Below are 26522 nucleotides of genomic sequence, written 5' to 3'. Positions count from 1 at the left end.
AAACATTCAAATGTCATTGTGTCCAAAAGCTTCTAAACTCCACTATATTTATTCTTATTTCCAGACATTTTTTCCTCTTTCTGCTTGAATTTTCCTTCTAACCAGTAATAAAGAACCTGAGCAATAGCTTGAGCATGAGTGAGCTGAGCAAGTCACTGAATAAAAGTGTATATGTTCTGCACTACAGTGATTACTCAATAACACGAACCTTCTTGTGAAGGTCTCTTCCTCATAAAGCCATCTTTTCAGCTCTCTTAATGCACTGGGCAGTGTTTGCATGCATCAAAGTCATTGTCTGAGCCCCTACAAGCTCAGTTCCATTAACAAAATAAGCCCCTCCAAAGCACTTTGTTGAAGAAATGTACAGAACTGCCTTGTCCTGTGGGTCGCCTCTATTCTTTTCTGCCCTCTGAAAAGTAAAATAACATACTCTTCATCTGATGACCAATGTGTAATAACCTTCACACGTGACATACTGTCCTAGCTTAGAAATGCTCAGGCACAGCAGAGGGAGTTGTAAATCTGTCCCTCTGTAAGCACAGAATGATGTTATTTGAGCTGGCTCATCCTGCCACAGCTTCCCAAACACCATGTGCTTTGCAGCACAGCAGTATCCATCTCTGCCTCCTCACAAAGAAAATGCACAGATGAAACTTTCATCCAAGGCACTCTAGCAAAGCCACCCCAGCAGGGATGCAGTGAAGCTGTTGATGTTATTTCTTGGGATTGTTGTGGTAGAATTGGAAAGTGTATAATAAAGGAAAAAAAACATTTATTCAATCTTTTCCCAGAACATGTCTACCCAGTTTCATGGTTCATGAAAGTTTTCATGTTTTAGAAGTCAATGCCAGCAATGCACTTTCCTCATTTTATTTAGGCACAATGAAAGTGCATGTAGACAGTGTCAGATGTAATATATATTAAAAACTAAGCTTTATTTTTACATTCTAAAACCCTTTAAAAGGAGTTAAGTCCCTCCAGTCCTGTTTGTTAGTTTAAAACTGCAAAAACACCCTTCCTGCACTTTCCCTCTTTATTACTCCTGTATCTGCAAAATTCACAAGTACTAGTAGGGCTGTCTTGTGGAAGAAGACAACAGCAATATTCAATACTCTCTATATCAGAAGGTCCAATTAAACATTTGCTAGATAATTTCATAGCTTTGTCAAGTTTCAAGATTTATGCAGTATTTTTTCTTCTTTTTCCCCAGTATCTCTGCCAATTTTCAAATGGATTATTTCTTTTCTGCTAAGCAAAGAATGCTTTTCTATCATTCATATCTCTGTCTTAATTCTTATTTTTGTGTCTCTGCTTCTTGACAGGTTTAATACAGCTGTTCTTTGACTCTAAATACAACAACTCCTCCTTAATGTATAACTTATTTATTTCTTGGTTCACACATCAAGTCTAGCAATGCAGATTTTTGTGTCAGATCTTAAGAACAGCCTCCACTCCAATTTTCTCCCATTAGTGTGCTAGAAACAATTTGGTTTTTTTCTCCAGCAGATCTCCTAATGAAGCTAAAGTGAGACTTTTCCTGAAAAGAAGCTGAAGACATTTAGACCCATTTTAATTTCAGAGACAAATTTAACCTGTGTTTGGTAAGACAGAAAATAGTTTTCCCCTGCACAGTAATAGAGTCTAGAAAAAATAAACAGTGGCATTTCAGTAATAAAATAGTACATAGCTATTATCTAGCACTTGTCATGAGAAGCACAGAGCAGGTTTAACAGAGAAAGCCAGTATCATTATCTGCATCTTACAGGCAGCAAAAGTGAAGTCTCGATTGAGCTATAATGCAAAAATACTACCAAAAAAATAAGTAACCCAGGCTTCCACAGTACTTTTTTGGTTCATTTTATAGAATCCATCTCCACACCATACTGATGTACTGCACCATTGGAGCCCTTATTGCTTAAAATCACTGTTGTGATACCTGCTTAATGCATGTGAATGAAAATGGAATGAAATAGATCTTCTTTTTTTATAGTTTTGTACTATGCTTTTTGAATAAAATATACAGAAAAGAGGGAACTGGATAAATGTATAGAGAAATATAAGTTGAACAGTAATTGCAAGTTGTGGATGAAGAGATGTTGTGAGAACATCAAGAGCTTGAAACTTTTTTTTAAAAAAAAATGTAATTGCCAATTCTTGACCATCCCATCTCTATAGAAAAAGCCTTAAGAAAAGAAACAAATTTAGTGCAATTCAGGGTATAAGTAAAGCCAAGAAAATTAGGTCAAAAATATCTTGAGAATTTTAAAGTAGAAATCTGTAATGGATTTCTCAGTCATTGCCAACCTAAACATGTAACCCTGCCATAAAAGCCAAGTGAGACCATCTTTATTTTTCCTGACCCGTGTGGCAGCTCTGTGTTTGAACATGCCAATTTACTACTTTAACTTTTTGCAGGAAATTTTACAAAAGCTATATCTTGACACCACAGTGTAGTAGTTTGGGCACTAAACTTTCCCTTTTTATTAAATGAATTCATAAATTCCTCAAATGATCAATCTATTTACTTGCAGCTGGCACAGTCATTCTAAATCCTGAACCACTGTTGGTTTAGGAAACCTTCATGTACAGAAAATGAAAGACATAAAAATTCTTTATATAATGCTTAACAAAAGTCAAGGGGTTGAAATTTTAAGTTGTGTCTGAATCAGTTTGTGCATGTAGCACTATGCTGAAGGAAAGCCCAAGTTATGTCTCCATAAACAGTTGTGATTTTAACTTTTCCATCTTCAAAAAACTCTCTTTTACCAGCTTACTGCAAGAAAAACTCAGGCAGCTTTTTTTCTCCAGCTTTTATAATGTCAGATAATGTTACATTCCCTGCTACACATTTCTGGCAATTGCTTTTTCATTTTCCAGTTTTCCAAATCCTAAGCCCTGTGAAACATCCAATCCCACAAACCACTTCCTTTCTACTCCTGTGAGGGGGGCAGAGGGAACTGGGGGCACAGCAGGACAAATGTCTCATACTTCAGTCATTCCAGGGCTGTGTTGCATGATCTGCTTTGTTTGGAGGTGTTCAGGTGGACTGGGGCTCTGAGTGGTGTCACTTGATGTAGGCTGTGTTTTGTCCCACTGCCACAGACTCAGTAAGAAATGAGATGAGTGCAAGTAAGGGTATTTGTCCCTGTTTGCAGTCAAATTTGCTAACAAGGAGATTCCACTCCGTAGGGCGTTCAGGAGAGGAAAACTTTGGTCTGCTTGTCTGTCAGTGTTTGCTGTACCCAATGAAATGCTGTGTCACCTTTTTTCTCTTATTTCCACTGTGCTCAGTTTCTAATCTGTGCCTGCAAGGTGATGCTGTGTATACATATATGTATGTATGGGTAGCTCCATTGAATTGCTATGTAAGCTTTGTTTTCTTGTCTGGACCTCTTTGCTTGAGCCACCAAATCTACTGTGGTTGCCTTTGGTATGAATGCTGACATCTCTGTGCCTGAGTCCAAGCCATCCTGACAGGGCTGCTCAAGAAGCCAATTGCCATCTGATTCAGCTCCAGCAACTTTGAGTGACAGGCCTGTGGAGAGCTAACTGATGCTGCCTTGGCCAGGGGTGTGTCCCTGGAATTGTGGCTCTTTAGCTCTGCACACTACAAAAAGACTATCACTGCCTGTGCTAATCCATTTTTCAAGCACTGGGCTGGCATCTTTCTCAGCCTCCAGCTTTTCAATGGCCTAAAGCTGAAGACAGCCCTTCTGCCAAAGTTGCATTGGCCACTGACTGCTGGGAAGGGCATAAATTAACCAAGCTAACACATTTTCATACATCCCAGACATTTGCTGTCTTCTCCCTTGACGAATCATGCAAAAGGATTTCCAGACATGCTGCAGTTCAAATTACAAATGAACAGTTCATTTTTACATGCTTTCCTCCACTGCTCAGAAATGGAAATTAGTCCTAATGATACAACTGCAAAATTGTCCATCTAACCTTTTAACTCCATTTTATCATCTGCATACCTGTGCACATGGGTGTGCATCTTCTAGCTGAATGGATTTCTTGATCATTCTGGTTAAGTTGGGTTGTTCTGTTGCACAGGTTTGATAAATCCTTCAGGGAAAAGAAAGATATCTTCTCTAAATGTTACTGTCCAGCATTGGCAATCACCCAGTGACCCAGTTATTGACTAGAAACATGCCTTTATAAACTTTTGTCCAATGTGTTTAAATAAAATATCCTTGAAATTAGTATTCTCTGGAAAACCTTTGAATCTAGGTTGGAAAAGCAAGAATTTAAATATAAATGGAGTATTATAGATCTTCTTTCAGTAGGACAATTTTTGGTTCAATCCTTTATTTTTTCTTCTTTTTACGTAAGTGTTTCTGTGGGTTTGTAATAAAGTGAGGTTTGGACAGAAAATACACAAGTTACTCATGAATTAAACTTTTTTCATTGTAGCTACTATGCTTGTTCAGAAAATCTCAGATTATTTAAAACATGCTCATTTCTTGGTTTTCTAGGCTGTAAATTGATAATCCACACAATATACAATTATTAATGCTTTGATTTGTGTGCCAGAGACATAAGAATATTAGAGATATATGTCCATTTGCTTTACATGAAAACTTAGTCTGTGACAAATATTCATCTAGGTACACCTGAGTGTCTGTGGTAGTAATAATTAGTGGTAGTACTAATGAGAAAGTGGATATAAAACCTGTTTGTATGGTGTGCAAACATTAAGTGATGTTAATCATGATGAATATGGGTAGTTAAAGCAGAAGGCCAAAAGGAAGAACACCAGCACTGTTCAAGGAAGCACCTCCTTTTATAAGGAAAGGCTAAACCAGAATCAATTTCATCTTCATTTTCTGTGGTTTCCTTTCAAAGCAATTTTATTGCTCTGTCTCAGAGAAGGTGAAGACTGGCAATAAGGGATTATACCCTGCATTGTTAGCATAAACATAATTGTGGTTTTTAGTGTTTCAAAAGCAATATAAAAGGTCTCCATCTGTGGTGTCCAGATGAGCACAAGAGTCTTGTAGGTATGAAATGTTGCATGCCTTCCATTACTATTTCTATTGGCATTTCAGTTCCTTCATGAATACATCTTTCTATTTGATATTTGATTTTGCTGGCATTCAGGCTGTGTCAGATTTAGAGTTGTCTTGCAAGTAGTCCATTGAATAGACATTTCAATGTGTGAATATTTCTGGGCTTTTTTTAAAAATAGTCTTGTTGATTATGGTGCATTTATGAAATTAGTCAAATTGCAGAGTTGGCCTAAATATGTGCAATCATGAAATGTAATTAACATGTTTTTCAGAAATGTAATTCTGAAATTCTAATGTGCTGAAACAGTCTAAAAACCTCTGTTAGACCTCATGGAAAAGGGAAAAAAAAAAAACAGAAACAGTTGAATGAGCGGTAGATGTTTTGTCTATTTGCCTTTTTAGTTTCAAAATAATTTCTTTCTCTTTTAGTTACATTGCTGTCTATAAAATTTTGAACGTTTATTTTTTCCTTGTGAGGACAGCAAGATCCTAATTTTACATAAAGCTTGATGTAGATGAGGCTTCTCTACTAGATCACAGAGAGCTATCTTAATTGCCAATCTCTGGTGTTTATTTACTTAGGATTTTTTCCTTTTTGTTTGATGGCAAGCTTGGGAATGCAGAGAGCCCATGCTCCTACCGTAGTCAGATGGCCTCTTCTCTTTCAGTAGATCTTTCTTGTTATAGACTAATCCACACTTCCAGTCTATAAGAGCTGCCTGTGTATTTCACAGTAATGAAGTAGTCAGTTTTCTCTACTTGTTCAGTTGTCCACTTTCCAAGGCAGTTGAAATTCTCCAACATACTTGTCTCCTGCTTCCCTATGGCACTTTATTTTATTATTTTTTAAAAGCAGTTTATGTTACAACACCTTAAAGCTTAGAAACCACATTCATGTCTAGTCGGGATGTGGGAGAACAAAGTTTAATTGCTTTTCTTTACAGATGAGGCTCAAACTGAGGTAACTAGGTTGTAAGATTCTCCCTCAGCTTTCCCATTTTCTATCTGCTAATTTAGATGATTGCCTCAGTGTCTTGACTGTTGACCATAAAAAGAGTATGCTGCAGTGCAAGGGAAAAATAGGAGTAATATGCTTTTTGCCTTTTTCTCTCTTTCCACATGAGTTTTGAGCCACCCAGGGCAGCCAGGAAAGGGGCTTCAGAAGAAAGGAATAGGGTCCTGCAGACTTTTTTTTTCAAAAAGCCACCAATTAAAACTATTTCTCCTTTTAGACCCAAAGAGAGTATAAAAAGTGTTTTTGATTTTTACCGCAAGGTATGCACCCCTCTTGATGATGTTAACTGAAATACATTAACAAATATATTTCGATTGCCATTTGGACTGGGCAAACTGGAAATTACTTAAAAATTAATGGGTTTGTATTTGTAATAGTTTTACTAGCATGAAAAAGTTTTAATAAAGTTCAAAAGAAATATGTAAATCACAGCACCCCTAGGCCTTCCCCTCAGCCCTTTTGTATTATCTTTGTATGATCTGCGAAGTGGCTCACCCTTTGTAGGGGATATAGTGGGTATCTGCAGACTTCATACGTCATTTGCATTAATAAATGCAATTGTACAGCTTTGTTTTAGCACTGGAACAGATATTTATGGGAATTTCATGCCTCTCAGAATGTTTATTCACCTTTCAGTATGGCTTTTAAACTCCTTCTAATTAAAATCAGTAGCAAAAATTAAGTCCTTAGCAGTGTTTCTCTTCCTCTTCTACTTTTGTTAGTTGTGGAAGTTGCAGGGGAAAGCAAATGTTTAGGATGTTTAGAGGAGTGTACAAAACTTAGTCTAAAATCTTGAATTTTGTAGAAGTGTAATTTTCTCTCTACTCTTTTAAACTCTTAAGTTATAGTAGAAACTTCGCCAGAGATATAAATGGCTATTCTACAGAGCTGCTCAAAACATTTATAAAAAAATTACTATTCTTAGGTTTTCAGTTATGTAGGTAAACCAACATTCCACTTACTTGTTCTATTTTTTTATTCCCCTGGCAAACAGGTGTGTTTTATGATGTTGTTCAGAGCTTCCCTCGAGTGGAGGAAAATGTGCGAGTGGATTTGCGTGTAAGCAGCCACAGGTGGAGAAGGAACTCAGAGTCTCTCAAATCAGTCGACACCAACAGAGCCAGCATGGGGCAAGATTCCTCTGAGCCAGGGGGTTTTACAGACCTGCTGCTTGAGGAGGGCCATGACAACACCACCCAAATTGAGGTAGAAGTTAATTCCATCTAACTTTTTATTCAGTTTGTTATCTTTGATTTGGGGTAAGTAAAAAATTAAGATCTTTACTTCAGCAAACGTTGGTGGGGAAGAGGTGGGTCTCTTTATTTGTGACCACATCAGTACATGGAAACCAGCTTTTTGCTCCTGTCCTGAGGCTGGAGCCTGTTCTTTCTGACTTTTGAAGACTATCTTGAGACTATGTATCTCTTTGCTAGAGAACAGTGATGGGAAGTCCTGCATAGTAGCAGTTTTTGCTGGAGAACTGGAAAAGAAAGTATTATTAGAATAAAATGGAATACTTTCTTAGAAGTTGAAGTAAACAGCTCAATTTGTGAGATTTTTCATGGTCTTTATGGAGAGTGATATCCAGACATAAAGAGGACAAGGCTCTAGAGGAATGAGAAATTGGAATAAAATTCAGATTGGCTACTGGAGCAGTTTGCCCCTACTATTCAATTCTTGATCTTCCAAAGAAGGATAACATGGATCAAATCCATCTACATGAAGTCTTGGGATTTTCTCCCTCTTACTCAACCTCTAGTTGCTTGTTTAAAAACTTTAACTGCTACATTGCCCTCATTTGCACATACTGTAAATCCAAGCGAGAACTAGTTCTGCTTTTAAAAGCTGCCCTCATTTTCAAGTAGTGTAGGGAGAGCAGAAGTTGACCATAATGTGATATTTTGCTTGATTGGTACAAAATGTCTTCACTAAGGATGCCTTGTGTGAATTCTGATATTTTTGTTTTGGTGGTACTGCATAAACACAGTGGCGAAAAAGCAAGTGTTAGTCTTATAATTATTGTATTTACCTGATTTATTTTTTTTTTTTTAAGTATTAGGTTTGAGGTTTTCATATTGAAAAATAGGATGTAGGTTTTATAATAAAACACAGCTTGAAATAAGCCGTGCCTCAAAGTTTTCAGTCTTTATATTCTGCTTTCAAAACAACAGTGCAATTTATTTTTCAGGTCCGAGGTTTTCACTCTCAGATAAACAAAACAGCTTTCAGATTTTGGGTTGCTATCTGACACAATAACAAAGGCAAAGCAGTATAAAAGCCATCTAGAGAGATTGTATCAATGGAGTAAAAAAATAATAATGCTTTCTGAGAGGTATTTGTTTGTTAAGCTTTCTAGTTTGCACAGTGTTAATTATGTTTCCTCTTGCATAAACAGTCACTAGTTGGTAAATTATATTTTTTAATTACATGTTGATTTTATTTTTTTTTTAATATATTTTTTTGCTCCCTGTAATCTCCATCTGGCCTTACTTGTAGCAATTCATTCAGGCCCAACACAGATTGATCCTGTTTCTAATTATTTTAGCAGATAAATTGGAAGTTGTCCAATTTTTCTGGATACAGAAAAATTTGAGAAGCTGATCTGTTCATGGCTTACTTGGACGTCCACATGTAGGGTATCCATTCAGTTGAGTTCCAAATTCTTATGAGGCAAAATGGGTCGGAGGACCCCATCTAACTCTACTATATAGTAAAGTTCAGGAAAAAAAAATGCTTGCAAATGAAGATACCTAGAATGTTTGGGGTTTTTTTTTTTTTTTTTTTTTTTTTTTTTTTTTTTTTTTTTTTTTTTGCTTTTTGCTTTTTTTCTTTTCCAGGGCCATCTTTTCTCACAGATTAATCACCTTACAGTGTCTTAACCTCAAAGGTACATCACTCTTATTAAATTTTGTGGTCTGTAGCAGTCTTCTTTCTCTAAGGACTCCGCAGCACAAGATGACTGAGTTGTGGTTTTACACATTATCAGATCCCAGCTTAAATCCCTACCACAACACACAGGCATTTTACAAAAAACTTTTGATGCCCAGCTTTATAGAGGAGGTAAAGTGTACAACAGAAATTCACAGTGGAAGAATCCGGGTGTCACAAAGTCTTCTGCAGCTTGAGAGCTTATCAGTAGTGCTGGAGAGCATATTGATTTTTTATAAACTCTTCTTCTCTGTGTTGCAGCTCTTGCTGAAGAAAATCCAGAGAACAGCTACTACCTGCCACTCATATGACACTACAGAATTAGAACATCCCTCCATCACAGATACTGTTTCTCCCTAAAATGTTTTGCAAGTTTGCCATGCCCATGTGCCAGACTTCTTTTACAGGAAGGCTGTTGATGATGAACACATCTTTAATTTTCACTTGATACTGTTTTCTGTTCTTCTTTATAATGATGTGTTTATCCAGCTTTAAGAAATGCAGAGCAAACCCACCACCCCTGCCCCACCCCCCCCCAAAAAAAAAAAAAAAAAAAAAAAATGCAAACCAAAAACCAAAGGGAAGGAAGGGCACAGAATTTTCTGCATAGTGATTTAAAAGAAATCTAAATATTTCCTGTGTTATCAAATGTATACATTCATAACGTAGAAATAATAAAATCAACCTGTGTGGAACATATCTTGGTTCCACTGGCTTTCCTTGTTATTTTAAGGTAATGAGAGTTTTCATTCATGTTTTTCCATTCGAGTTACTGGGAACTATTCTGTAACTTCAGAAATGCACCATGCTGGGTCTCCCTTAATCCAGGGGCTGTTTTAACACCAGTTTCAGTGAAATGTGAAGCTCAGGCCTTCAAGAACAGCTTTAGAAAGTGCATTTTACATCAGTTTATCACTGATAGACTGGCTCCTAGATTTAGGAAAGATAACAGTGGTCAAACTCTCTTTAGTGATGCTGTCTCTCTGGTCCAAGAGCCAGAGCAGTGTCACGCTATGGATCCCAGGACATTTGCTGTCTTTCTTCACATCTCAGTTTTGCCTCCTGCATTTGTTTGGCACTGTGATTCAGGACAGAATTCATGCAAAATGATGCACATATTCAGGTCCTTTTTTGGAAAAAAAGAAAAAATTTGTTTTCTTGAACTGGACTGGAAGCTGAACTGCCTTGCAGACACTGCAGAAGCAGTGACTGGCCATTTTGTTTGCAGGATCTTCAGAAATGGGCATGGCCATGGGAATGAAAGGGCAAGACCTTCAAGTTCCATTGTATTGCTGGAGAGTGGGAGTCTTGTGGTGCACAGGTGCAGTGTTGTGTCAGTATAAATCCACAAAACTGGAGAGGCCAAGAGAAAAGCAAAAGACAGGGAGAATGGGTTTCTGCTCCAAGCCAGATTTCCCAGGCATGTAACATTTGTGGGCTTTCTGGACAGCTGATAGCAAGCTGGAGATGTGAAGGTAAAATGTATAAGAAATGCCCATCATAAACACTTTATAAAGAACTATGACAATCTTGAAAATATTCCTCTTTTCTCCTACGTTAGTAGGGTTGTTATAAAGTGCCACTTAGGGTTTAGAATGCTGTAAATCCTAAAAGGGTCCCAAGGATGGAAGTTGGTCCCATCTTCTTTATTTTCAATTTGTGCTTTAAAGCCCAAATGCAAAGTAGGGAGAACATGTAAGTCTCTGGGGCCATACTTCTTAAGAGGTGTATTAAGGTTTCATTCCCACTACATAATATAGCCAAAAGGAGTGAAGAAGCTCTGAAGAGAGACAGGTGTATAAAGGGTGAGATCCTATCTTGTACAGATGGGCAAAAATGTTGCAGTCCTAAAAATCTCTAAAGGAGATAGCCAAATGCAAACCCCAAAAGGCAATATTCTGGTGATACAGTGCAGCAGAATTGGCTTCATGACAAATGAGAGCATCAAAGAGTCAGAGGAGTTTTCTGGAGTTTGGAATTATCAGCATCCTGTATTTACTGACAGTCTGGTGCTCAAGTCTGTCCTGTTCAAAGACCTCCAGTTGATTTGGACTGCTGGCAATGTTTTTCTCCACCTGTGGATGCAAGGCTAAGGGGGAAATGTGTACTGATCTGTAGTTATAAGGACCTCAAAGACTGGGAATTCTGTGGGGCATATTTAAGAAAGCAGGTGGAACATTCAAAAACAAAGTGCCACTTATGTAATTGATTCTTCTTTCTAGAAAGTTGTTCTCTTGGCATTTCACATTCTTACCATTTCAAGCCTAGCTTTCATTTTATATATATATATATATATATATATATTTTATTTTTTTTTTTTTTTTACCCCTACCTATCCCCTCCTTCCCATCTTTCTGGTGACTTTCTAGCAGTGGGGGTCGGGCTTGCTTTTTCATTTGTTGAGTCATCTACTGGTTTTGCTTATTGTGTTAAGGATATTCCGAAGTATTTTTTATTTTGAATAAATGGAGCCTAGGAAATGCAATACATAAGGTGGAATTTGTTGCTGGGAACACTGTAAGTCCTTGGAAAAGCAATGAGCATGAAAATATGTCTTAATGAATTCATGTGGTTTGGCAGGCCTTCTTTCAAGCAAGGAGAAAGAATAGGACAAATATACTACCTTTATTCAATTGCTCTCATAAAAAATAAATTATAATCTATAATGACTCATTGTTACTAAGTAAATGAGCATTAATATTGTTAAAATAAACTAAGATTCATGCTATGACCAATGCTTCTGTGACTCCTCAAAGCCCTGTAGCCATGAAGTTAATGAGGGCAGGTAGCAGAGGCTGTCGCTGCTTGCTGCTCTTTCGCACTTACTGGAAAAGGAACTAAACCCTGAAATGCAGCTACTACAGATGTGTGGTCCCTGCTGTCTGCCAGCAAGGAATCCAAAAATGCATTCCTGTTTTGTCACAGTACTTATTTTAATGTAGGCATGGCCACTGAGCACTGGGAAAGGCTTAATAAAGCATTAATATATAATTGTGAATTGCACAGATGTTGCACAGCAATTTTTCTGTAGCTGAAAATGAGCATCATTTTTCAAGGGATATCCAATGTTTATGGCTATTTGGAGCTCTATACAGAGGTGATTCTCCTTCTGTATTTATATTTTTTTTTCTCTTTATCCCAGATTTTCTGTAAAGCAGCTCTAGCTTCTATAGAAGATTTCTTGGCAAACATCTTGGTCCCTTGCTTCACCATTCCCTGCCCCTAATCCTGTTGGCCCAAGTGAACAGCTCAACACCCAAAAGTAAAATACAGAGAAATTAAAATGCAGTGGTTTCTGATATGTATCTTGCATTGGTATCAGCAGCAGATGATCAACTTTGCAAAATAACTTCAGAACTTCAAACTTCAACTTTGAAAGTTGATGCCACTCTGTATCAATAATACATCGAAATACTACTCTTTCACAAACTTCAAATATTGAAAAGAAATCCAGTAATAAAATAATAGCTTAAATCATATTCAGGTTGGAGCTGAGTGCAGCCATGCTAGCGGTAAGGTTTTATTGCTTTACACAGTGAAAAGAGTGCAAAAAACGTGATTGTTTTTCAAACTAAGTCTTATAACAGAATGAATGATTACAACTGTATGACAAAATTATTCAGTTATAAGTAAGAAACAGCACACTGAACGTGCTAAATCATACTCAGCTGCATCTTGCATACTTTAGTTTTTCTAGACGTTGTTTTGAAATGTAAATTTTAGCAATTTCTGTAGTTCAGTCCTGAAAAAAACCTTGACCTAATCAGAGCAATACTGGATTTCCTACTGGCAACAATCATTTGCTGAATTTTGCATTTTCTACCAGAGTTTATGCCCAGAAGAAAGCTTCTCTTTTATCAGTCCCAGTCATTCATGGAAGTGAAGGTGTTTGATTCTGACTGGCGAAAACAACAGAAGGGATGAGTTTTATAGCCCTCAAGATCTGAGAGCAATTACTCTCAGCTATTGACAGCAGTGTCAGTGTACCCACTGCTGTGTTCTTACTGCAAGTCTGAGAAAGGAAAACAAAATAATGGTTAAGATTAAACTTCACTCAGCTGAAAAAATAATGCTATCCTGAGATTACTGCTTTAATGCACTGCATTAAAAGTAAAAGAGCTTGTCCACACATAACTAAAGCCTCAAAATAGAATAATATCATCATTGCATAGTGAGCTGTCAGTTGGTCAAGGCTGCTTGTTTTATTCCTTTTTTTCTTTCTCCCACTTCTTCCTCCCATCCTAATGCTTTAATGCCAGTTGCATTTGAAGGACACAGAAATAGATCAGTGTTACTAACACTGTATTCTCCAAGTGACTGAGAAATATGTTCTGCATTTAAGAAAAAAAATCCTTATTATCGTATAGTTCAATTTGTATTTCGCTTTTTTTTCCTCATCCTAATCTATGAGAGAGACACACTACTTCTAGAGTCTGTTTTCTACTTGCCATATCTTAAGAGCTGGTTTTTAAATTTATAGTTAAATATTTTGCTTAAATTGTGCTCTCTTTACCTTTCACTGATCCTCAGGAATGAAATGGTGAATTTAATGGACAACATTTTATCATTCAGTGTACTAAAATTGGGGATGCTAATGATCTCTGCATCAGGACAATTATTTTTCAGTACATAGTCACATTTTAATGCAGATTTAAAAGTACTAAAGTAATGCATTTTCACTAAAAACACATAACCACATTTTAGGATTTTTTTTTTTTTCCAATTAAAGCACTTGGCTTAAAGTGGGGAGGGTTGAAGCTTTGCAAAACAAAGATTTTTCACTAGAGTTGGCTGGTTCTCTAGAGAGCAAAAGAGGTGTACTTGTTCTGATATCTGTACTTGCAGAAAAAGGTGGAAAAAAACTAAAAAATGAAGCAACAATCAGTTTTATCCTTGATACCTGCATTCTAATGTTACTCCAGTTGGAGGACATATCATAAAGAAATTCTTTCTAATATCTAACCTAAACTTTCCTTGGCACAACTTAAGACCATGCCCCCATATCTTGTTGAAAGTTGTCTGGCAAGAGCCCAACCCCCACCTGGCTACAACCTCCTTTCAGGGAGTTGTAGAGAGTGATGAGGTCTCCCCTGAGCCTCCTCTTCTTCAGGCTGAACAGCCCCAGCTCTCTCAGCCTCTCCTCATAGGGTCTGTGTTTACAGTGGGGTTTACAGTTTTTACAGGGTGGGTTTACAGTGGAAGGTCATATTATATCAGGTTTTCTGCCTCATCAGACTCTATGTTATGCTGCCTTGGACCATTTCTTATTCAGTTGTATTTAAAACTCAGTTGTCTCACTGATTTTAAGCCAGTGTAACTTAAGCCCAGAAGTCTCTGGATGTGTGCTCTTCATGGCTCTGATGTTTCCATAGTGTTCTAGAAGATTAAACAAGCATCCCTTAAGATTCCTCTCTACTGCACCTCAGTAAACTCTGAAATCTCTGGAGCACACTGATACTGAATGCTGCAGATTTCACAGTCCACAAAATTAAATAAATTAATGGAACAGAAATCTGTCAAGGATTATTAAACACAAAGGGAGTTTCTGAAGAGCAAATCACTGGAATATGGGAAAAATGAAGAACTGCCACTCTTTGCCCAGGGTTCTTTACTTTTCCTAGTCATCATCCCCAGTCCATTCTGAGGAGTAGACTTAAAAGGATATTTGGATTAAGAGACTATATTTGCTCTGGTGCTTTTATTGGTATCCACTTGCTAAATTAAGGTAAATTTCATATTGTTATTTTCATATTATTTTCATAGGTAGAAGCTTGAAAGTTGCAACAAAGATGTAGACTCTACTGGAGGAACAGTCTTCAGATGTTCCAGGGAAACCATTGTGGATATAACTTTTACGTTTCTAGGTAGCAAAATATTTAGGTATCATATTATTGTTGTAAGAGAGCTAAAATTTGTAAATGATACAGTAACTGAAAGGCAAAGTGTTTCTAAACAACTTTTATCATGGTCTTTGCTGAAAAGGTTGTTACAGCTATTTTAAAATGTCTTTATTCACCCTTTTCAATGGTTTGTTTTAGAAAATTACCTTATTACTTTGGAGATGATGGAGAATGTAATTTTTTTCCAGAAAAAAATGAAGTCTTTTTTCAAACTGAGTCAAGGGAAAAAAGCTTTCTTATTTCTTCATTTAATACTAGGGAAAGTATTTGAACTACCTCAGAAAATCCAAACTGCTTCAGAAAACATCCTGTGTCAAATTGAAATTTCTCTTAGTTATTGCCAAATCTAGTGTTTAACTGAATATTTTTAATAGCTATAAAGAAAAGATAGAAAGTGAGTTGATCTGGAAGTACCATAGGTCGCACATGAAGCCTCATAGTTCTCTACTTCTACTAAATGAAACCAAATTGTGTATCACCTGCAACTAGAATTACAATTTGGGACAATCATTAATTTACTTGATTCATTTTCTGCTTGCCCAGCGAAGTTTTCCACCAGTGATGTCACACTCTCCAGCTGGCCAGCAGACCAATATATCAGTGTCTTGTTTTCTTTCAGCCCTTCAGTTGCAAAATGGTAAACTAGACAAAAGCCTCATATATCTTTTTCTACTGAATTTATTAATCAAGTTCATCTTGACACTTGCACTGGATCTTGCTGCAGTCTTCAGCTGGAGTCAATTCATGGCCAGCTCTGCAAGAAGAGTTGTAGCAAAGAGCCTGTCAACATTTCCCTTATTCTCAATCTAAGCTCAAGGGGTGATGGCTGTGCAAGTAGCTCTAGAATAGATGAAAAAGAAAAATGTGAAGACTGGAGGTGAGATACATTTTTTAATGTCTTTTAACACTGGAGGGAGAGGAAGGAAAAAATCAAAACCACTCCTAAGTAAGGGAATTCACAGATCTCTAGGGTGGTCCTGAGTTCATTTCCACGTACTTAGCTAAATTGTCACACAAAGCATTTAGTTTAACATGCTGATGATAATTATTACTTATAGAAAAGAGGAAATGAGGGATTCAGAATTTAATGGAATCTGTCTTTCAATTTTCTTGATACCATTGTATGTATCCATATCCCTCTCCACCTTTAAGTTCCTATAGCACATTACAGTTATTTGAGCATCTCTAAACTCATAACTGAAAAGAGCTACAAGTGGTATCAACAACAGACCTTGTACTTTCTTTCTGAATTAATTATTGCATTCATACTTTTCTCAGCTCTTGCTTGTAGAAGTTGCCTGAAAATAGATTCAGCCAGGGAAAGGTCAATATCTGTGTGGCCATGAAAACTGGGCAGGGCTCCTCTTCCCAGCCACTTACTTTCTGACTCTGCTCATTATGTTCCCCTGGAGTGCCCTCGGGAGGGAGCAAACTTGTATTGATCCAGTCCTGCAAAAACCAGTGGATGATCCTAAATTCCATGCAAAAGCCCATGCAAACCAAACAGTTGTGACTGATTTAGTAGCACACAGCAAGTTGTGCATGGATGGGTTGGAGCAGGGAGTGAGGGTGAGTGTGTTACTGAGCACAGAGGAATTTGGGTAGGTAAGTAAAAAGCTGTTACACTGAGCCACCTAATTCCACTTTGGATAACACCAGTCCTTAGGGATAGCTTTTCAAAGCTGGACGAATCCTGTTGACATTGATCGATTACTTCATGCTGCTCTGAAACTCTTTCCTGGTTTTGTAATGTGGGAGACTCAATTATCTGTTATTCCCAAACAGTAACAACTTCGCATGTAAGCAGATGGGTACATTGTTTCAATTTTCATCAGGCTCTTCCTTTGGCTGTGTGCAAATTTGGTAATTATAATTGAGAGCTTTCAGCATTTATCAGGAAGCCAATGCCCTGTCCTCATGGTGATTGGGAGAGCTATACAGGCTTCAAAGATAATAAATGGGGCCAACGCTGAAAATTCATATCAAGAGGAGGATCTGAGTTAAGAAAGTTCCATTTGTAGAATGTGCACTTGTCCTTCCAAAACAGCCATCTAAATGCTGTCAACTGCTGAAGAGAATGCTGATGGAAAAAACTTTTAATAGCTGTAGTATTTCAGACACAGAGCAGACATCAATAAGTAATGAAAATAACAGGTTGGTTGGTTTGCTGGTTGGTTGTTTTTCTTTCTTCTGTAACACAGGTCTGCATTCATGTGTAACCTGTCTGGCTTTCCACAGACCTTCAGTAATAACACAGAATATTTATTCCTAGAACAGAAAATTGGCAATGGAGATTTTGGAGAGTCTGCCACAAGCTTCAGTGTGAATAACAAGAAGGAAAGGAAAAACAAACAAACAACACCAGACTTGTACCAGTCTCTTTTTGGCAGCACAACCTTTAGCAGAAGCAGAGAGATGTGTCAGGGTTATGGGAGGTTTGCTTCATTGCTTTTGTATCAAGCTTTTGGTAGAATCATGAGTTTCTATTTAAATTTTTAAATAAATGAAAGCAATACTCTCTTAGAATATTCTTTTTGCAGCCTTGGCAACCAAAGGAGTAAGAATGGGGAGAAACTGCAGATGGAAATCCTATAAGTCTGATCTCATACAGGTGGAACAGTAAAATGCCATGAGGGATAAAATGCCATGATCTCTCAGAGGTGTAACAGGCAGCTTTCTCAGGTTCTTCCTGCCTTAGGCAAAGTGTGGATGCCTTTTTCTTGATGTATGACAGAAAAAGTGCCTTCCAGTGCTAGAACAGGTGTAACCTTGTTCCAGAGTGCTACCATCAAGTTTGGCTTTATCCAGAGGTGGGCCAACAATGTGACTTCCATATGTCAGCAGCCTGGTGAGTGCTCATTTGGGGTGATAAGTGACTGGCTGGCACAGTGGTTTATTGTAGCAACTTTGGTAAGGATGTTTCCAACATCTTCCTTCCATAGTTATAAGAAAGCACCTCAAATGTCCCTATCTGTTTAGAAAACAATCTCCCAAATCTTTCAGTCATGTACCTGATGACTGTGTAGTTAAACAAAATAGCAACTTATTTATGAGATTTTTTTTCATTCTGTTAAAAAAGTAATCCCTGTGCTACAAAGCTGGACTACAGATATATTAATGTAAGTAAAGAATAAAAATGAAAATAAAATTTTAATAAAAATGAAAATAAAAAATTTGAAACTATGATTTAGTCTTTAACAGTCTGTAAACATTTACTTCCTTAAATTATTACTGTCTTCATGATACATGTCAGGCATGACAGACACTTTATTCCCTCAGCTTGGAAATCAAAGTAATTTCTTAAATATAGTGCAGGTTTGTTTCTTAGATAAAAATTCAATAAATCAAGGCTGGTACACATTTGTATACAGCTCTAATAATGTATATGAATTCACAGAAAACACTAGGTTTCTGTGGTGTTTACGAAAGGGAGGAGTTTGTAGAGGTGGTTTTCTTTTTTAATGCTGAAAATGAAGGTAAAGTTTGGCTTCATGTTTTGGATACCTAAGCAGATGTGCAAGTTCTTACATGTAAGGTAAACTCTCCTATTATAGATGGTGGAAATTTAAGGTGAAATTCAGTTACCAAGCTATAGGTGTCTGGTATCATTTTAGGCATGTGGTTATAGTGAATGGTCTGTTGCTCCTCTTGTAGTGTAGGGGTCTGCTGTAGGATCAGATCTGCAGATCTCAAGTGGCCCTGGGCTCCTCCTGTTGTTAGGCAACTGCATCTCATCCACAGTCACTACAGTCAAGGTTGGTATTCAGTTTGCTGTAAAGTGGACCTGAAAGCTTGCTGAACTGATGATAAACCTTAATTGACAGAAAGGTTGGGGTTTTTTAGATATACCAACAACAGCTATATCAAGGAAAATAAAAGTGGCCCAGTGATGGTCAGGGTCATTGAGATTCTTCCTCATTCCTCCCAATCCCTCCCCTCCCCCCCAAAAAATTGAATTAGAATGCAAGTGAAATCTTATGTCTTTATCTTTCTCTGGTTTTCAGTGGTTAGAGGGGATATACATTCTTCATCACTTTCAGTTGTGGAAAGACACCCTTCAAATAAAAAATAATTTTGTAGTGCCTTGTATTATACCTTCTAGTGTCCAGTAGTTTGCTGAAAGCAAAAATGGAAATACAGATATATGAAACTTTTTCACTTTAAATCACTCTACTCTTAAAAATCAACATAGAGCTGGAAGTGATACAGAAGAAAAAATAGCATCTACCAAAAAAAAACCTGTGTTAGTATAATTTTGACATTTTCAAAAAAAATTGGACCAACTGGATTCTGTGTTACGCTGAAGTCAGTAGTGCTTTTCAGAGGCAGCAGAGGAAGGATATTATTTAGCTTTTTGATCTTGTCTGGGTAATTGCAAAATGCAAAGTATTCTCCCTGAGAAGATCATGAATGCAGATCATGTAGAAAGCTTGTTTAGAACCTGATGTTATGCAAAGGTAGTGACTTGGAAGTGCCTGTGTAGCCAATGTGTGCCTCATCAAGCATCTCGATTAAATATGATGTCTTACAGTTGTGGCACTTACATTAGAGACTTCTCAAGAGATTGACTTGTTTTTTGGGCATGACTGCAAGATCAGGAAAAGAAGCATTATTGTGACAAGTCCTTAAGAAATGCGGCTGGTGAAAACAGTTTGATAAAATACTACATAGTATTCTTTACAATATACTTATAGAGACTATCCTGTCTCTAAACGCATATAAACAAAGCAAAATGCATATTTTTTTTTCCCAAAGCAAAGTGCCAGCTTTTCAAAGAACAATAGGAACTGGGGCTACAGCTTAGCAGCTTCACTCAACCTCATTGTCTTATCCCTTTAAGAGATGAATAGTAATATTGAAATCTTGCATATTGTTTGTAAATTTCAGCCAGTTCTGTTTTAGGAATTAAAAATTCTAATATATTATATATGTGAGACCCAAACTAGAAAATACTCTGGTAAAACAACCAACCAGTTCTGGTAGCAGTGTTTCTAAAATGAGTGTTCTCTAGAGAATCCATGCTGATGCAATTTGCCCTTTAATTCTCAAGCTCTGTGATGAGCATGTTGCTGTCTGGCTCTGTGCTGAACAGCACAGCTTTGGCAAAGACTGGTGCTGAATGAGGTGACACCTCATAAGACCTTTTAAAGCTTCAAGTTTACCTACCCTGTAGGTAAAACAGTACCACTATTGTAAACTCATGTTCCTGCTTATATGAACTTAATATCTGTTTTTACAACTGAGTGCACTATGATTTCAGTTGTAAGCCCTGATGGATCCCTGAGACACAGGGACTGCAGTACACACCAGTGAGTGTGGATGCAGCTTCCTGCCTTGCCCTATAGATCATTCAGATCTGTAATATTTTTCATCCCAGTTCAGGTTTGCCATTTTCTCTCCTCATGTGAGGCCTCCAGTCTGCTGGGTCTCGATTGCTCTGATTTCTATGTGTCTCTTCCAATAGAGAAGGAACAAAGAGTGATAAACATGGATGACTTACCCAGCCAGGCTTCTGAATACCTACTGCAGGAAGAAATAGGCTACAGAGAGTTTAAAGTTGCTCTAATACCTGGATTAATAAAAATAAAAGAAAGGAAGGAAAAAAGGCATAATTTAGAATAAAACTTACTCTGTATCTTAAGGAGCTCTAAGTATGGCTCTAAGTATGTCAGTATATACACTCAGAAAGAAATACATTGTTGCCTATATTCTAACTAAGAAGCAGGAAATCTTTAAAATAATAAAGTACTAATTCTTTAAAAGCTAACTTGACAGAAATGGAATTATTGATGGCATTATCTGGAGTGATGAACCCCTGTGGTCCCAACAGACATGAGGTCATAACCACTGATGCTCTGTAGTCTTAAGCGTGGCAGTGAGTTTTCTGTGTTTACAAACAGAGTTTCAATTTTATGAACACTAGTAATTTATAAATATCTAAAAATAAGAAAATAAACTCTATAGCATTTCATAATTAAGTCTTCATGGTCATTTTATTGCAATGGTTCCTATTATTTTCTTTTAGTGAAGAATATGCTACAGAGCAGTTAATAAAAGCTTATTTTGAGAATGTCATTTATCAAACTCTTGCTTCAGCAAATCAGGAATGAAACTGTATAATATTTCCCTGCTGTAATTGGTTTTTGAGTGTCTGGGTGATTTCGCCTTTTTCCTCTGCTAAATAAGGCATTGCAGACACTTTTGTTCTTTTGAAGCTTGTCTCTTGTGACAAGACCGTGCAAGGGCCTTTATAAGTTGGCTGTAATGATCCCTAAATAGGGTGAGAGTTTTATACCAGTCTCCAGTAGGGATGCTTCCTTTCAAAAGAGGCTAAGTATCATGAAAAAGGCAGTGGCTCCACACTGACTTTTCACAAAGCCAGAAAGACTAAACTGCTTTTTGGATTAGTAACCGGTTTATCGTATCCTCCTCTGCCAGGCTGTCTGTCAGTGTGAGTGACTCTCCATTATAGGTGCTGTCAGAGGCTTAGAAACGTGCAGTTTGAAAACCTGGGCATGTAAAATGTTGTAGAGCTCTGTAATGCGTTGTGTGAAATGTAGAGTAAGGGTTAGAGCTGTGAGCTAAATGGTTTTGTTTCTTCCCAGATGATGGCATCATTTAGTGCTTCGTGCATTCAGTGCTTAAAATCTGTGAGGTTCTGGGCAAATCAGCCTCTATAAAGGCCCTGGTGAAAAACAGTTTGAAGACTCCCACACACACTCCACAGGCTTTCAGGCTTCTGCAGAGCACACACTCACGTAGCCTCTTCTCGGACAATATGATAGGAGATGAAGTTCTGCATTCCAGTGCATGCAGACAAAGGATTTTATTAGACTGGGATCCTCTCATTCATTAGACATGCTTGAAGCTGTTCAAAATAGATGTTGCTTAGGAAAATATATGCTATACACACATATATATACACACATTTCCTAAGGTCTTCCTACGTTATTTAAAAAAAAAAAAAAAAAGAAACAAACAAACAAAAAAACCTTTGTCATTGTGGAAGCTGTGAGGCAGTCTGTAAACTTTATTACCTTGGTAGATTCATACCAAACAAATGCTTTTGTTAAGAGATTGAACAACAGAGAATTTATCCTTGATGCAAAGCACTTATGAAATGAAATCAGTACTTCTGAGCATCAGACAACCACTCTTAACAATGGAGCTTCCTAAGTAGCAGCCACTAAATATATCCGCTGCAAGACTTTCATGTAGTAGTTCAAGTGTAGCTTATCTACTGAAATTAGACCTTTCATGTTTCGAGAGGCCAGTTCAAATTAAGCATTCCTCAGGGTTCTTCAGATCCTATAAAACTGTAAAATTGCATCATAACGTTGCTATGTTACACTTATAATGATGGTATTCTGTTCTTAAATGCAGTCATATGGCAGCAGTGTATAGGAAGCATAGCATATATAGCAACATAAAAAAGTGTCTCCATCCCATTTTTTCTGGCCTTAATGTTCCCATTTGGACCCTTTATCAGGACAGATGATTTCTTATAATGCCTCATCTTTTCTGCTTATGGCTGTTAGGTATTCATCATGTATTCTTGCCACCCGCCCCTGTCTCAGTTAATGCCTGCCTAAAGAAAAGGTAAATAAATGAGGAAGTTCAATTGCAACACCATACAGACATGCTTCCTCTGCCCTGGTCACAGAGTGTGTGACTGTGCATCTCTCTGGCCCCTTCATTGTGTCTGTACTCATGCCAGATGGAAGACTTCTTTCCATCAGCTGCAATGCAGTGCTACCTCGAGTCCTTCCTGAGTTGTCATTTCTGTCCTTCCCCTCGTGCTGTATTTTAGCTGGTGGGCACTAATAATGTTTAGAAATTTAAGAGCCATTTTCTAAAAAAATCTAAAACTATTCAGAAGTCAGTTTTGGCTGTATTTTATGAACAGGATAGGCAGAGATACAGTAGCATAATAGAAAACATTACATGAGATTGGGTAAGGGTGGAGATAGTTTTGAGGAACCTGGTTGTGTTGGATGCATGCAGGGCCATCTTGTTGCTCACTTATTTCTATTTTTTTCTGTAAAATGAATTGTCAGAACTGGTTATCTCCATTAGGGAAATACTTTTAATTGCTGTCTCATTTGCTTCCTCTAAATTCCCCAAGAAGTATTTTATTATCTTTGCTTTCTCCCTGAAAAGTAGTCTGTTTTAGAATATATAGCTGCCTGTTTTCTTCTTCCAGTGTTTCTATTTTATTCTAAAAATGCACTTATTAGAAAGAATAACAATATTATTAATTTCATAGGCTATTCATCTATAAATGCTCCTATTGCATTCAGAGTTAAACATCACTTTCTGAACTTAGAATTTGATGATGTAGTTCCTCAGCGCCCATTTTTAGGGCAAATACCAGCAACATTTTGGATTAATTTAAAGTAGGCCTAGTCTGCAATTTTAGCAATGTTTGGGCAATTTATTAATGCATTTTGTTAAAAGTCAGATACCAGATCTTCCTTTTACAGGGATAAAATTAGGCCTCTATAAAGTCTAATTGCATATGCTCCATGGCTTCAAAGTTTTTTTCATTGTGGTATTGTCTCAATGGAAGTCTGAAAATGCCATTGCAATAAAGAGAATATTTAAAGGGACAGTAGTTATCAAAATAATTGTCTTCTACTGAAGCTGGCAATAACTCAAGACAATCACAGATATTTGAAGATAAGGAGCTTTGTATTATTGATTGGTTGTTGGGATTTTTTTATCTGTCATGTCACAAAGATTGTCTTAGGACTGGTAGAAGGCAACCCAAACTTAAGCTGCAAGAATGTAACTGCCATCTGGCTGGCTGATCTATAGTTATTTGCTCTATGATTGTTTTTATCTATTCTTTCAACTATGGAGAAACTTAGGAGTTTTACCACAGTGAGCTATTGTGAAACAGCAGAGCTCATTCCTGGATGTGAGATGCTTTTCTTTTTCTCTGGTTGAAGTTACTAAGTTTATTTTCAGTTACAAGTTTTTTTTTCAGTAATATTTGTTGTTTGGATCCAACTCTATCCAGTATTTAAAAGTACATTCATGCAGTTGGATTCCACAGAGGCTCTTATTCTTACCTTAAATATTGCTTATAGTCCTTTGTTTCCTAGATATGTACAAAACTGTTCAATTTCTGATGAAAGAATTGTGACAGAAAGAGAATCAAAGTTCTAATAAATATTCCCCTTATACTCACAAAGGTTGCCAACAGTCATCCTCATAGCTGGTGCAAAATATCTCTGGAAAAGTCCTTTACCCAAAAGCTGCACTTTCTCTATACAAGAGGTGTGCTTCCTACCTGCAGTATTTGGACAGAATTGTACATCTAGAGAAGCAATGGGAAATAATGCTTATACCCCCAGAATATCTGGGAAATAAAATAAGAAAACTTTTCTTGAAGCAATAGGTATGTTCTCTGCTTTCTCTGCATACACTTTCATTTGCTAATATGCTTCTGTGCCATCAGAAGATACTGCAAAGTGTGTTTCTCTTCATCCTTGTATTTATATGTAAATCTGCTTATTAACAAAATTCTGTATCTGTTAAATAACTATTAAAACTATTTTCTTAATTCAGTAGTTTACATGCAAATTCAGCATCATTTCTGAAGCATTTTTCCATCTTCTTATGCATACATAGAGGGACTAGAATGTCATATGAAGCAGGTACAATCAACCAAAGCCCAAAAGCAGGTCTGTCAGAATGAAAATTCATCGGGATCTATTGATACAAATAAAATGTTTCTCTACAGCTGGGAAACTTACAGAAAACTAAATTTCATTTCCATGGTAATGCATATTAAAAGCTATAAATGCTGTAACTTGGAATATAAGCATGGATCCTTATCTTATTAAGAACTCCTGAGCTGTTCAGCCCAGGAGTAGTTAGCTGTGTGATCATTTTTTTAGTCATATTGTAAATTTACAGAGAGGATTAAAAAAATTTGGTAAAGTGCAAAGAAAAAAAAATGAAAAGAATTCATTAAAGTGGCTGGCTTTTGTAATTTTCCTGACAGTACAGTTTTAATTATATTTACTTGTGTGACTAACCTACAGCTGCTGAAGTTGTTAGAGGTTGCTTCAAAAATGTCACTGAGATTTACTGAGCAAGTACATCTTGGCATATTAGGTATAGCAGAAGACATTAAAAACATCCTGGAGAAAAGAACATGATTATATCTGCAACTATTTATGTAGAATGCATCAGTAATGGTGCATTAACTTGGAACATGAATAGTTTCACCTAGAATATAAGCCCTTGCCAATCTTCTTCTCAGGACTGGGTTGTGTATTTTCTGGGAAGGGGGTGTCAGGTCTGCAAGGCAGCATGGTATGATGTGGGGCATCCACAGTGCTTGATGGGTATGGGAGGAACTGCAGGATGGGAACATATCCATCACCACACATAATTCTAAATTCTAAGTCTGCCTCTTCCATTTTCCATGCTACTATTTATTTTCTAAGTTTATTCTAATTTTAAAACACAATAATTGAGGCTTTGTTTATTTTGCTTTGGCAAAGTTCATAGGAGAGGGAAAGGAGGAAAGAACTGAGAAATATCAGCATTTACTTCTTCTACAGCATTACTTGGATTTATTCAGCAGAAAACTGGCAATGCTGTTGATTTAAATATTTAAAGGTTACAGCAACCTGGAAGGAGTTAAGGAAGGCTGGGAATCTGGGATGTGTTTCATCTCTCACTTCAGACCAAGCCTTTTTTTTTTTTTTTTTGTTCTTTCACATCATAGCTACTGGCTGTTGCAAAAATCTTGGAATTTCCTAAACTTACATTTTTTTATCATTTGCTTAATTCTGCATTATAAGATTTAAAATACTTGCTTTTTTCACTGTGCTAAGTGTACATGATTTGGAGTGTAAACTCATTGCAGTGAGGTTGAGTAACACAGAATATTTTGAGTGCTCAAGTCTCAGCTTTGAGGTTGAACTAAGCAGACATTGCCAAGACAATTGCCATTGTCTTCTGAACCATCTACTTGATTGCAGAATTGCAACCTTCAAGCTGTAGGATTTGATGGACCACTAGCACAGTCCCTCATGGCACATGTAGGGTTCATGTATTTTACCTCTGAATTTGCTGTGATGTGAGCATGATGGCAGCTACTGTAACATTAAAGACTGCAGGAATTAGGAAGCCTAGTTCCACAAATATATTTGTATTTGTCCCTTAGTGGCAAATGCGCCGTTAAACAATTTCTCAAAGATGTAAAATGAAATAGTATTGTAAGCCTATAAGTATTACAATTTTTTAAAGTATTATTATAAAGTGTATTCTACTAAATTATGTTTAGAAAGGAACTTACTGTCCATCTTGCCTTGAAAACCATCATGTTGCCATAGATTTCACTGATGTGGTTACAGGAACTGTATGATTGGGATTTGGGGATAGTGAACATTGCAATCATCTTGTATTATGATTGTATGAGGTAACTGTTTGCCTTGCCAAGTGTTTGTGGTTGAGAGAAGAGCTGTCTTCTCCAACAGATTTGCAGTTTGTACTTTTTCCTTCATTGTTAACTTGCAGTAAAGTCTTTTCTGCTGCTCCTAGGAGCAACAGGACACAGTATTTCAAGGGTGACTTTTATATGAAACTCCTTTTTATATATATATATATATATATACATATAGGTATGTATATATAAGGTGCATCTTC

At 37.0% G+C, this 26522-nt stretch overlaps 1 protein-coding gene across 1 annotated transcript in view; it reads left to right on the top strand.

Moving 5' to 3' along the window:
- The window catches only part of PLXDC2 (plexin domain containing 2), a 229301-nt gene that overhangs the window by 97671 nt on the left and 105108 nt on the right, over positions 1-26522 (top strand). Inside the window, exon 2 of the mRNA XM_030445902.1 lies at positions 7022-7233. Within this exon, the coding sequence (XP_030301762.1) occupies positions 7022-7233 (212 nt within the window). The remainder of the gene's footprint in view (positions 1-7021; positions 7234-26522) is intronic.

Source organism: Calypte anna, chromosome 2 (assembly GCF_003957555.1).
Source record: "Calypte anna isolate BGI_N300 chromosome 2, bCalAnn1_v1.p, whole genome shotgun sequence".
Classification (NCBI taxonomy): Eukaryota; Metazoa; Chordata; class Aves; order Apodiformes; family Trochilidae; genus Calypte; species Calypte anna.
This window is presented reverse-complemented; position numbering and strand designations above follow the sequence as displayed.